Source organism: Montipora capricornis, chromosome 12, assembly GCF_036669925.1.
Source record: "Montipora capricornis isolate CH-2021 chromosome 12, ASM3666992v2, whole genome shotgun sequence".
In the NCBI taxonomy this organism is placed as follows: Eukaryota; Metazoa; Cnidaria; class Anthozoa; order Scleractinia; family Acroporidae; genus Montipora; species Montipora capricornis.
Window position 1 is genome coordinate 16,194,340 of NC_090894.1, and position 12,912 is coordinate 16,207,251.

General features: G+C 38.0%; 1 protein-coding gene across 1 annotated transcript in view; it reads right to left on the reverse strand.

The window, feature by feature from the left end:
- Positions 1-10,143, reverse strand: part of LOC138026305 (uncharacterized) — a 25,618-nt gene extending 15,475 nt beyond the window's left edge. The window contains exons 1-10 of the mRNA XM_068873598.1: positions 9,937-10,143; positions 9,769-9,822; positions 8,171-8,320; positions 7,111-7,304; positions 6,162-6,283; positions 5,202-5,435; positions 3,516-3,553; positions 3,194-3,246; positions 1,923-2,012; positions 1,431-1,585 (exon numbers count right to left, since the gene is read on the reverse strand). Coding sequence (XP_068729699.1) covers positions 1,431-1,585; positions 1,923-2,012; positions 3,194-3,246; positions 3,516-3,553; positions 5,202-5,435; positions 6,162-6,283; positions 7,111-7,304; positions 8,171-8,320; positions 9,769-9,822; positions 9,937-10,020 — 1,174 coding nt within the window. The 5' untranslated portion in view covers positions 10,021-10,143. The remainder of the gene's footprint in view (positions 1-1,430; positions 1,586-1,922; positions 2,013-3,193; positions 3,247-3,515; positions 3,554-5,201; positions 5,436-6,161; positions 6,284-7,110; positions 7,305-8,170; positions 8,321-9,768; positions 9,823-9,936) is intronic.
- Between the last annotated feature and the right edge of the window lie 2,769 nt (positions 10,144-12,912).

A 12,912-nucleotide genomic window follows, 5' to 3' on the forward strand; every position in this document is an offset into this window, starting at 1 on the left:
GAGGGAGGGAGGGAAGGAATGAAGGCAGGAAGGAAGAAAGGAGGGAGGGAAGCAAGGAACGAAGGAAGGAAGGAAGGAAGGAAGGAGGGAAGAAGGGAAAAAGGGGGGAAGGGGGGGAGGAAAGAAGGAAGGAGGGAGAGAGGAAAGGAAGGAGGGAGGGAGGGAGGGAAGGAAGGAAGGAAGGAAGGAAGGTAGGAAGGAAGAAAGGAAGGAAGGAAGGAGGGAGGGAGGGGAAGCAAGGAATGAAGGAAGGAAAGAAGGAAGGAGGGAAGAAGGGGGGAAGGGGAGAAGGAAAGAAGGAAGGAGGGAGAGAGGGAAGGAAGGAGGGAGGGAGGGAAGGAAGGAAGGAAGGTAGGAAGGAAGAAAGGAAGGAAGGAAGGAGGGAGGGAGGGAGGAAGGAACGAACAAATAATAAGAGTATGTCCAGAAATGCCCCTAATTAGATGCATGTGGATTGCAATACGCATCACAAAGTGTCCCCTTGCTCTTCTTCCCAACTTCAACATCACTCGAGTCTCAGAATACAAAGTCCCCCCAAATGCTGCTCCTTAAGTAAGGATAAACAGCTGCATTTACCCTAAGTTAAAAACAATGCTAACCTTGACCTTTACATTATTGTTGGAAATAGGAAGCAAAGGCTTAGACTTAAAGGTACAATTAATGATGCATGCAAAAAATTGGGCCATATCTAATAACCACTGTAGGTGAATTTCTAGGCGTAAGTGGGAAGGAAGGAACCATGATGTGATATGCACAATGACTCAACTACAGTTGTCTCTTTGGAAACAATAAAATTAATTACAAATAGAAGAGTAACCAGGTTTTGGAAACATCTTCATGTAAAAAAGCGTTCTCTGATTAAGAAATTTAAAAACGTAAGCTTTCGGCTTCCAGACTAAAGCCTTTAAAAGATGGGAGCCAAAAGCTTACGTTTTTAAATTTCTTAACCAGAGAACGCTTTTTTACACGAATAAAATTAATGTTACAGTTTGTTAACGACTCTGCCCACTATTTGATATCATATTTTTATTTTACTTGACGAATCACTTAAGGGAAAACGGAGCACATACATGAGATTAAAAGGAAAGGTAGAAATAGAAAAGCAAAGGAAAGCGAATTCAGAAAAACACAAAACTTACAAGATCTGTGCAGCTCTCCAGATTACAGAAACGGTTTTGCATACAACATGAACAAACTTACCGGTATATGCGAAACTAAACAATATCAGCGAAACTGACCAAAGGAACAATACAAGCCTTACAAGGGTGTTAACGAGGTAGTGTGACAAAAGTAGACAAAAAACAAGCGAGGCTAATAATGGACTAGGAGAACTACATGTATAGTAGGACAAACCAAGAAAGGAGAAAACAAATGAACACTAATTACACAGAAAATACTGCAATTTGTGGCTACAAAGTTGTTGCAATTACCTTTGACAAAATTTTCATCCCATTCAAATCTGTGAGTGAATGAATGTATGTAGGCCAATGTATAAAGAGCAGGAGCATTAACTACTGAACTTCCTTTGAAGGTGTCCCAGGGTCTCTCCCCTGACTGAGCTGGTCTCTTCATAATGTCCACACCTCTGCCAAAAAATGAAAGACAAAATAGTTATTTGAAAGAAATTTTAAAAAGGAATAAAACAAGTTCAGCTGAAGTCTTAAGTTTTTCCAAACCCCTTTGCAGACTTCTCAGGTTGCATAATTTACTAATATGATCATTCAATGGCAATTTTGATGACACTTTAGCAAATATACATGTAAAACAGTTCTCTTTTAATTAATGTTGTTGGCAAATCTGGCACCACTACCAAGATTTTTTTCAAAACTGCCCAACACAGTAATCAGGTCAAACGTTTCCACTACAGTACTGCAAATTTGTAGGACTTCTGACATCCAGTTACAAACAAAGTACCAACTCACTTCATATTTCCAACTGATACCCAGCCATCTGTGCCTTCTGTTGCCTCGTAAACTTTGCATAGTCTCTGTACTAAATTTTCCCTGTTTTCACTGTTGTATGGAAAAAAACGTTAGCACCTGGATAAGCAACTGCTTGTCAACAAAAAGAGTCAAAGCAACGTCAAAAGATATTGAATAAATCATTGTTATTGCCAAAATGTAACACATATTTTATTTACCACAGTCATTGATTGCACCGTTTTTAACAAAACTTTGATTACCAACAAAATAGTTATTGATAAAAACTGTTGTAGTGTCCCTCATTGTTGATCTTGTTAATGAGTGGTTTTGCAGTGTTAATAGTAATTATTGTGGTCAGTTTTTTAACATTATTTACTACACCCATCTAGGCAATTAATTAATATTATTAATTACAAATTATGATATTACCAAATCTACCACAAAAGTGAATAAAATTTCCTAAATGTTATGTCAACATTAACCTACACTGTAACTCAAGTGAAGTTATGATCCTCGCAGTTATGAACGCAATTTTTGCAATTGCGTAGAGAAGCTTGAAAAATTCAGGACTTCGACAGGGTTTTGAACCCGTGACCTTGCGATTCCGGTGCGACGCTCTAACCAACTGAGCTATGAAGCCACTGACCTTGGGAGCTGGTCATTTGTGGGTTCTAATGTTCCCGTGAGGAATTAATCAATGATGAAATGATATATGAAATGGGTCATATATGAACTGCAGATATGAAATCAAGTGAAGCTATGATCCTCGCAGTTATGAACACAATTATTGCAATTGCGTAGAGGTATGAACAGTTATGAACATAACTGCGAGGATCATAGCTTCACTTGATTTCATATCTGCAGTTCACTGATAAATGACCCATTTCATATATTATTTCATCATTGATTCATTCCTAAGTAACGGGAACATTAAAGGCCACAAATGACCAGCTCCCAACGTCAGTGGCTTCATAGCTCAGTTGGTTAGAGCGTCGCACCAGAATCGCAAGGTTACGGGTTCAAACCCCGTTGAAGTCCTGAATTTTTCAGGCTTCTTTAAGTTCTCTACGCAATTGCAATAATTGCATTCATAACTACGAAGATCATAGCTTCACTTGATTTCATATCCGCAGTTCATATATGACCCATTTCATATATCATTTCATCATTGATTAACCTAACTGTCCTGTATATGTACATGTATTACAGTATATTTGAAAAAAAAAGAGTGTAATTCGCATGTGATAAATCAGTATTATTTTATTTCCTACCGGCAAAAGAATTCAGGTAGTTGTGAGCTATCCTCTAAGTCAGTCTCCATAATCTGTAAGGAAAGACCAGCAAGTAAAGTTGGTTGACAACATTCAAACAAATTATGCACCTTTCAACTAGAAGCAAGTTAAAAGGCCTAGCTTCCGCAAAATGTCCTGTAGTTCTGTGATCAAGCATCTGGATGAATAACTGAAAAGGTAATGTTCACTGGTTCCACTCCCCTTCAGGAGCACAATTTCTACAAGCATACCTGAGTCATTATAGATGTAAAGAATCTCTACAAAACGTTAAAAGTTAAAACCATATTTTGTTGCCTCTCACCTTGCTTATTTTCATTGTTCTTTCACTTTCTTGGCCACCTGTTTTTAATTAATTGGCAAAAAAAAAATTGAATAACATTTTTCAAGCAGTAACTACTTTATTACTGTGCCAATCCGAAAACTGTGAACACTTTGATTTGATTTTGACACCTCCCATTGAGAAGCAACCAATAAGAAGCGATAATCCTATATGAAACCAGAAACCAATTATTACCGTTACTGGTTGCGGTTTAACTTTCTCACCTGTGATTAGCTTTTAACTTGAAACAAAAACACATTAATTTTCATAAATATCTCTGGTGTCCATGGTTTTCGGATTTTCACAGTAAATGCAAAAGGAAAGTTACAAATTTGTCGCTCAAAGTCAAATTTAAGGGATAAAAACCTCATGGAATGTTTCCAGTAATCCTGGATGCTTTGAACGACTGGACCCAGAATTCTAGTATAATGACAAGCAGATGATATTTATACGTGTACAGTCGAACCTCGATTATCCGGACCTCGATTATCTGGATTTCTCGATTATCCGGACTTTTTCTGTGGTCCCAATTTTGTCATGAATATTTATTAGTCATGATCAAGATCCGTAGCCATTTTCTTTTTAAAACTACAGCGTTGAAAAGTGAAGTAAAGGCGAGTTTAATCGCTTTCAAAAAGCAAAATAAAGCAGCGCGCACACGTCGTAACTAATGAAGAAGTTTCGAATGAGTTCTGATTGGCTCGTTCGGCGAAGAAGCTACACTACGTCACGAATGTTTATTCACGATCATCAAGTCCTTGAAGCGTAAGCGATCTGTTCTTTCGATAACAGACAAACAGGCTATAATTTTGCGATTAGAGAAAGAAGAAACTAATTCGTCAACTGAATATGGCCTTAGTAAACGGCAGATATCTGATATCCGCAAGAGCAAGGAAAAGATCATGACGTTTGCTGACACATGTACAGGTATTCACAACGGACAGTAAAGGTGTAGACCACATTGTCTTCGAAACGATTTGTGAATGGTTTGTTTCACGATTAAATGTCGCTTTCTTAATTTAATCAGTTTTTGTTCCTCGTTAATATTCATATTGTCGATTATCTGGACCCTCGATTATCCAGACTATTTCGTCTAGTCCCAACGAGTCCGGATAATTGAGGTTCGACTGTATAGCAGAGCTCTGCAGGCCAAAGGCACACGTGAGAAGCACCATGGGTGTTGGTTTTGGTTACTCTATGACCATACGACCGCACGTCCACCCCTCCATGTATGCCAATGTTGAACTCTGTGGTGCAACCCGCATTTTTGGAGGGACCATCTTTGTATTGGTCAGGACATCCATGTTATGGTATCCGCTGTCCAGTATCATGTAACCATATCATGGGCTCAAGTTCAAAGCTCATGGAGGTCAGCTGTTTTTTTTTAAAGTTGACTGCTAACTAGGTACTGGTTTTCAATTGGATCACAGGCTCAAGCCAGGTTAACTTATTGTAAGAATAAATAACATGTGAGCTCTGCTTTTAGGCTTGGCTAGATCTATACCTTATGTTATAAATGAAGTTATGGAGATTGTTTCACTTGTCCTGTTTATTTCAGAAAATACATAGCAGCCTCAAGATGGCTGAATTGTGTATTTACAGTGAAGTAAAATTAATTAATATAAATATAAATTAATGTAACACTAACAAAGCGATATTTAACCCAACCTGACAGTGTCATTGGTGAAGATGCCATTAAATCACTGACATGATTTTCTGTTTCAGAAGATGGCACGAAGGTACATTTAGCACTGGTGGCAGAGGACACATCAACTCTATAATGAGTGAAAAAATCTTGCAGGCTTGTCAATCTTGCTACAGTTAATTGCTGAACTGATGCGAACACTGATGACACTGGTGCAACAATCAAGGTTATTAAACTCTGCTTCTGTTGATCATCACCTGCGTATCAATGTCATTAGACACCATTAATTGAGACATCTTTTTTATAGAAAACCAAGTGTATCAGTCAAAAGAGAGACAAATGACTATATACAAAATCTCAGAGCTCCCCTCTAAATAATGATCTCATCGTCATTATCTATATCGTCATCATCATCATCAACATCATCATCATCAATAATAAAAAAACCAAGCAAAAACTTATTTCTCAACTTTGCCTCGTTATTGGTCAAAATTGTGCCCAATTTCTATCAAATCAACTGCACTACATTTAAAATGATGAACATTACTGTCCTTAATGCTAAAGAGAAATAGAATGAATTGAAAGAAAGCCAAACATGTTGTTTGCTCTCCATGACCATCACTGTGCCAGCACCATCCATTGGGGAAAATATGACCGAAAGTTGCCAAATACATTATATACAAACATACATATTGACCAATCCCCATAGGGGCTTTTCAGGGCCAATGGAACACAATAACGGCAGCATAGAACATTCAACAACAATTGTTAAGAATTCCAACTGGCAGGAGGTGTATTTACAAGTGAAGCCAAGGCGTTGAACCAGGGACTACCAGGAAAAGATTCAGCCAGTGGTCAGAACATGTTTTGAACCCAGGATCTCCAGATCTGTGGGCAAGTGCCTTAACCACTGGGCCGCACAGTCTCCTAAATAAAGTCACTTCTACCTGAAATGCTTAATTAAAAGATCATAACATTCTTACCATTTTCTATTGAAGATACTAAAAAACAGGACCACAGAGCTCCCTCTGCTGGGACAACTTGTTCACAAAATGAACTCACAAACCATGCCTCAGAATTGGGTTTGCAGTCTGTGTCCCAGTACCTGCACTTTCAAAAATCATGCGTAAAATTAAAACATATTACAGTATTAAAATACTAATCTGAAGGCTTGCTCACATTCATTATTCACAGGGTCTGAAATTGCGACCAGCTAGTCGCCAATGCGACTGAAAGTTGAGCCTTGGTGACCGGAATTTTCAGGCTAGTCGCCAGCTGGTGACTGATCGTTCGTGTCCAACTAAGCCAGCCACCGAAGAAATAATTTATTTAAAAATTAAAGAAAAAAATTAATGCACTGTTCTAGCTAAAAAATGGAACAAATCCCATAACATTACCCACTTGGTACTTGTCTTCCCCGCAATGTAATCAAACAACAAGAGCCACCATATTTTTCCAAAATAACCATATTGTAAGTCTAAAGCATTGAAATCAAATGAAATGTTCGAACGTAGCAACCAAATTTGATTCATGAGTGGCCTGGCGACTTGTGATGAGTAGATGCCTTTGTATTGGGTGCACTTAATTAATTCATGCTATCCCGCCTTTGTACTGGGTAAGTACATGCCTAACAAAACTGGTGTTATGTCCAATCTTCAAACTTTGACACTTTTTGATTTTGTTTCAATGGAAGTGCATTGAAAGGTTTAAGTGCAATTCTTTCACCCTTTTTCAATTATTCCCAAGTAGGAAATACGAATGCTTGAAAGTATTTTGGACATTCACGTTTTCTGTCTATGCTCAGAAGCAGAAAATTATGGCCACTTTTTGGCGACCAAATTTTGCATCTGGCGACCGAAAAAATTTTTTTAGTCACCACCTGGCACCTGCACCAAAAGTTAATTTCAGACCCTGATTCAAGACATGACTTGCCTTGTATAAATTGCATGAATTTCTCCACCAAGACTTGAACGTACTCTGTGAAGAAAACGTGCAATGATACTGGTGCAGTTGAATGACAGTGATATGACGTCACGATTGGTTGCCATGGTAACCTTGGTGATTGCTTTTACCCTTGGATCCCACTCTACCAACAGACCTGGTTGCTTTAAAATATTGATAACTTCCTGTTTTGAGAAAAATCCATCCAAAAGCATAAAAATTAATTAGGATCATATTAATTTTCATTTCATATGAGAAAACAACAAAGTCATTATCATCAATATTACAATGTCTGGTGATAGGAATGTGAAAAGTAAGGATAGACTCGGAGACTGAAACAACAGAAGCATAATTAGATGTAGTGAGAGAAATTAGGAAACTGCGGAAGGCAAGGACGAGTGTACCGTATTTACCCGCGTATAATACGCACCGAAACTTGAGATTATACACGGAATCCTTGTTTTGGACGCGCATCCCTCATTACCATATAAACAAAGACACATTGGTTTTTGATTGAAAAGTAAGTGGTTGGTCCTTGGTTTGAGCTTGATACCAAAGAACTTCAAACAACATCTCAAGGATGTAGAGATCCCAAACAGAGTAAGAATGTTACAAGAAGTCTACTATCCTTGAGATGGCCAATCCTGCAAAAAGAAGTTGATGTCTGAGGTCCTGGGAGGGGAGCTGAATAATAACAATAATTACTATTATACCTACTACTAATTATTATTATGATAATAATAAGAACAATAAGAATAATAACAATAGCGACAAAACCATGTGATGGCGAAGACATTATATTAAGAAGACGAAAAAGAAGTAGAAGTAGAATTAGGTCATTCTGAGAAGACAGCAAAAAACTACTCTATGTAGATTAACCCTTTCACTCCTGTGGGGTTCCCTATTGATGAATAAAATCATCTGGGGTTAGACAGAGTAAAATCTATAAGCCTCAGTGGCCCTTACAGGAGTGAAAGGGTTAATTAATATCCAAGACAGGAATTCCACACTCAACTGAAAAGTGAATTTTTATGCATAGAATGGCACTCACTTGTTGAGAGGCTGGTACGATTCCAGAGCATGCATAAATTATTCCTGGTATCCATGCTGGATGGTTGCTTCCCATTTGCTTTTCCCATACTCTCAATCCACTGTCCACCATCTTGAGATGCCATCCTTTAGCACATGACAGGGGCACATGCTAGAAATAAGAAACAAATTTATATCATGAAATAATTTTTGATAGCATACTCTTAAAAAAAACAGAGAACAGGCCATTTCTTTGTTCCCCTTATCTTCAATTTCAAAGCAAATCCAATCAGAAAGGCATAAACAAGTGACTTCCAAAGTAGAGCAAGAGACTAACAGAGCTATCTCTAACTATTCAAGTAAGTGGGGAAATATAGTAGATGGGGAAAAGCCTGAGGCAAATAATAATTATTGTTTTGAAATTAATTAGTACACTCTTCAGCAGTGAATATCAAGAAAGTGCAACAAACATGCTAAAACCTGATAAAAAGTCACAAAAAGTGCTTAGCAGCCACAACTCCAAAATGTCATATTCACCAGGTAGTGCAGAGTATTATCGTTTGTCTCATGAAGTAGTCACTTAAGATGTAGATCGCGATGTTTCGACTGCTTACTGCTAGTCTTCATCAGGCGATGAGGATAATTTACCCTCCACCGTGAACAAGATGATGCTACAAAAACCAAACTCTTGTGGCTTATGTCTACTTTCCAATTCATAACCAATTATTTCCAAAGGAGTGGTAACGATATTGGAGATCAAAGGAAAGTTAAACATTGAACTCCTTTTGAGTAAAGCTGTTATTATGCTTTCTTTCAATGACCATGTGCCATGATCAGACAATGCATACTTGACGGAACGGAATTGTTCTGGCTTCCGTCAGAGGATGTTTTAACACACATGCCCTCAACAAAAGCGGCCAAAAAATGACCAAATTTTGGAAAAAATTCTTGCATTAATTTTTATCTGAAACTTTGTATTTGACAAGTGATACCTCTGAAAGTAATAGCTACATAACAATTACGTATGAAAATTGACAAATAGTCAATATTCGGCTGTTTTTTAACAAAGGAATTATTTGTTTGATGGTTGTTTGATAATAAATTCAAAGTTATGGTTCATTAATTTTGTCCATTTTGTCCAAATTTTCTAAAGAGCTCAAAAATTTTGTTCTTTCCCAAATCGTAGTTCCTTTTTCAATTCCCCAAGAATTATAAATCGCAAATCAAGTGAAACACAACCCTTGGACTCCTGCTGTTTGAAGACAATTGATTTCTTTTGATTTCAACATCATCAAAAAGTAACATGCTATTAATAAAGACAATGCATATTTTGACAGAACGGACTTGTTCTGGTCTCTGTCATTTTGACGATGAAGAGCATACAATGCAGGAGAAAAACGAAAAAAAGAAAATTGAGAGAATTTCTTCAGTGTTTCAGTTTGCGAAATACAACAAATCGTTAAGTTAGGCTTGATTGCACTTTGTTTGGTTTGAAGCGATCATGTCAGTTTTTAACTCAAACGTTATAAATTTGTAAATAAAGGTCCGCTGTATACCATGGAGTGAATATTCGCCGAATATTCTGTAATTATAGCAAACGGAATGCAAACAAACACTTACCCTTTTCAAGTACGTTATTTTTTCCTGTGCAGAAGTGGAATCGTGAAGAGTGTTCTGCATTGAGACAACAAATGTTACGAAATATATTGAAGGTTTGATAAATCAGATCGATCAATGGGACAAGCGTAATCAACTCGAAACAACACAAGCTTAAACATCGATTCTCACCTTTCGAAAAAATAGAACGTAAGTAAAAGCTGCAAGAACTGCATTTATCAGCACCAAATACAGAAGCCATAACAAGGGAAACATTGTCTGCCAGAAAGCGGATGTCTTTTACGCAGCTCGATCACATTTAACAGGGTTCCATAGTTCAGTCTGAGTCACTCGACGTGCTTGTATTCCATTTCCAGCTGAGTCTGGGTAGGTATATTATGTATGGTCACATGTATTGTACCAAGACATCACTGGTGCCATCACAAAATGCACTCGCGTTCAAGAACTTTACATATCCTAAGACATGAGGGTCTGCAGAAATGCGATATCCGTTAATTTTTAGCGTGGTATTTAGGAAATTGTAGTCCGAAAAGTTCGGAATTGTGGTATGATCAAACCCTACGGAAAGTGGTTCTCGTATGTTTTGGTTCACGGTATTCGGTGCAGAAAATACGTCACGGAATTATCAGACTTCCGGTTGCTCCCGGCGGAGAGAAATTGAAAACTCTACAAGCGGGATCACGCTTTACAAGCGCGATTTAGTTTAACAATCGTTTGCTGTACTGACAAAGGTACGTGCGTGCAGAGCAACATGGGGAAGAAAATGTAGAACATTTATTTCCGGATTTCGGTATTTGAGGACGGTGCCTACTATTATTATTGCGCATACGTTCTGCGCATCTCGAGACACTCAGATTTCCTATCGGTGATGCTTACTAATCTAGGAATATATTTTTGCGCGGATTAAAAGTATCCGGAGAAAGTAGATCTTAGTAAGTACTCTTGGTATCCAAAAAGAAAATTGGCGGTAACCATGCATTTTTCAGAGATAATTAAGCTTCAATTTGAGAAAGAACGCCATACATTGCTTTGTATTTTAAAGCTTTTTACAAATATTATTCATGAATTGTCTTTGAACAATGCGTGGTTACCCCCAATTTTCTTTTTGGATTTCAATAACACTTGTTAAGATCTACAGTTCCTGCATAATCACACATCGGGGCAAAACTTTAATTAGTAGGCACCGTCCTTAAACGCGGTGTTTCGGTATTTGGTACTAACCCCGCCTGATAGGGATTAACATTTGTCGTGACAGCATCTTTACAACTTTCGGGGAACTTATCAAAGGGTTTGAATGGGGATAGTAGCACTGCATCAAGCTGTTAGTGAGTATAAGCTGAATTTGGTGATTCAGAAATGTCTTTCTTATGCACAATACATATTTTATTCACACGAAAAGTAGAACTAATAATCATACTGACGTGCTGCGAAAAAGAAGTTCAATCGAAGTGAACTTCGGCTTGTTAGCCTCCATACCAAATGATCTTACTCGATTCCCTTTTATTTTCGTTACTGATAAATGCATATACTTTATTTCCGTGTCTGGTCGTTCTAGCGCAAAAAGCACTAATTGGGAACACTCTAACAAATACGTTACAGTATTGATTGAATTATCGATTAATTAATGTCTTAAAATGTTCATTAAATAAAGTAGTTATTAATAAATATTAATTCAATACTAATTTAAGTATTAAGTGAAATATTAAACCACGGACAATGTATTTTCACAAGTAACTGTCAACTTATTGTCAATTAATTAACTTATAAGACTAAGTTTACTGGTTTTTAAGGAGAATCCAGGGCCGCATTTTGTATAGCGGCTTTTCTTTTTAATTAAAATATCCTTAAAGTTTATGTCTTTAGTTAATTAATATGTATCTGTAGATGCTATGTACTTTAGCTTTAAATGTAATGTTTCGAAGATATAACCCTGCTTGTACTTATTCTGAAATTCGAGATGAAATAAAGTTTATGCATGTATGTACCTTTAGCAGGGCGCGTGTGTACACTTTGTAATCTGCGACTCCAGTGCTTACCATATGACATCATAATATTATTTTTCCCTTGAATATATAAGCCATCGAATTCTTACGTTAAATTGACCAGGGCGGTATGGAGCTGTGAGCGAGGCGTGGGATTTGTCTCATATGGTTTAGGGGCCGACATATCTCTCCCTCAATGCCGTACCGGGAGGCACGCACGGTAGCAGATAGTAGCGAAGGGCCAACTGCGTCCAAAAGCGATCGCACGGGCCGAAATTCCGGGATGGCTCGTTTGGTACGACGCTCCAGCGCCATGTCTGGAGGTACTGCGTTTTTCTCTCTTGTTCAAACATTCGGTCAGCGCATACGTTAATGTTCTGGCTTTCCAATACGTACCATACCAAAAACAAAAACAAGATGCTGGTTTTTACAGGGAACTTGCTGACATTTCAATTGATTCTACAGGCATAAACGTAACCTAAGAACCGTGCCTGTCTGGTCTTCTTGTTCCAAACATGGCGGTTCACGAGTGAAGTTGTCTCTCTGGCCTTTCTGTGGACGAATTCCAGGACCTACCGATACAATCGATGCTGTATTTTGCTGGTAAGATTGGGTGGCCCGGCGCTTATAAAAAATCTATGAAATGAGAATCGGGGGTCTTCCCTTATCATGGAATGGCAGAATTACCCAGAATTCTTTTTGGGCATGAAGGAAGCAACTTGAGAAGCACGGGACTGGTCCTCACAGGAGCCCATCGTTCCTGGACCCTCATCAAATGGCTGAAGCGCGACCGGAGGAAAAAGCGAGAAGAAAATTTTTAGCCAGATACCACCCAGATACGAGGGAGGAGCCTTGGTGTGTGCTGTTTAACGTAGACTTTTGAAGTTTTATTATGGAAAATTCGCGACAAAGTAGTTCTCCTTCTGCTGTTATCCTCGTAGCAAAACACTGGCCTTTCGTGATTTCTTGTCAAGGAAAAGGTATAATAATTAAATTTATATTTGCAGGTTACCTGCCCTCTTACCACTAAAGTCAAATTCTACATCACTATGCCTATAAGCGCGTCCAAACTTTCCTCATATTACTGTATAAAAGTCTGTCTTTTAATGATTTTCCTGCTATTGCATACGAAAAATAAATTTTCTCTCCGGTCTTCTTCTGAATA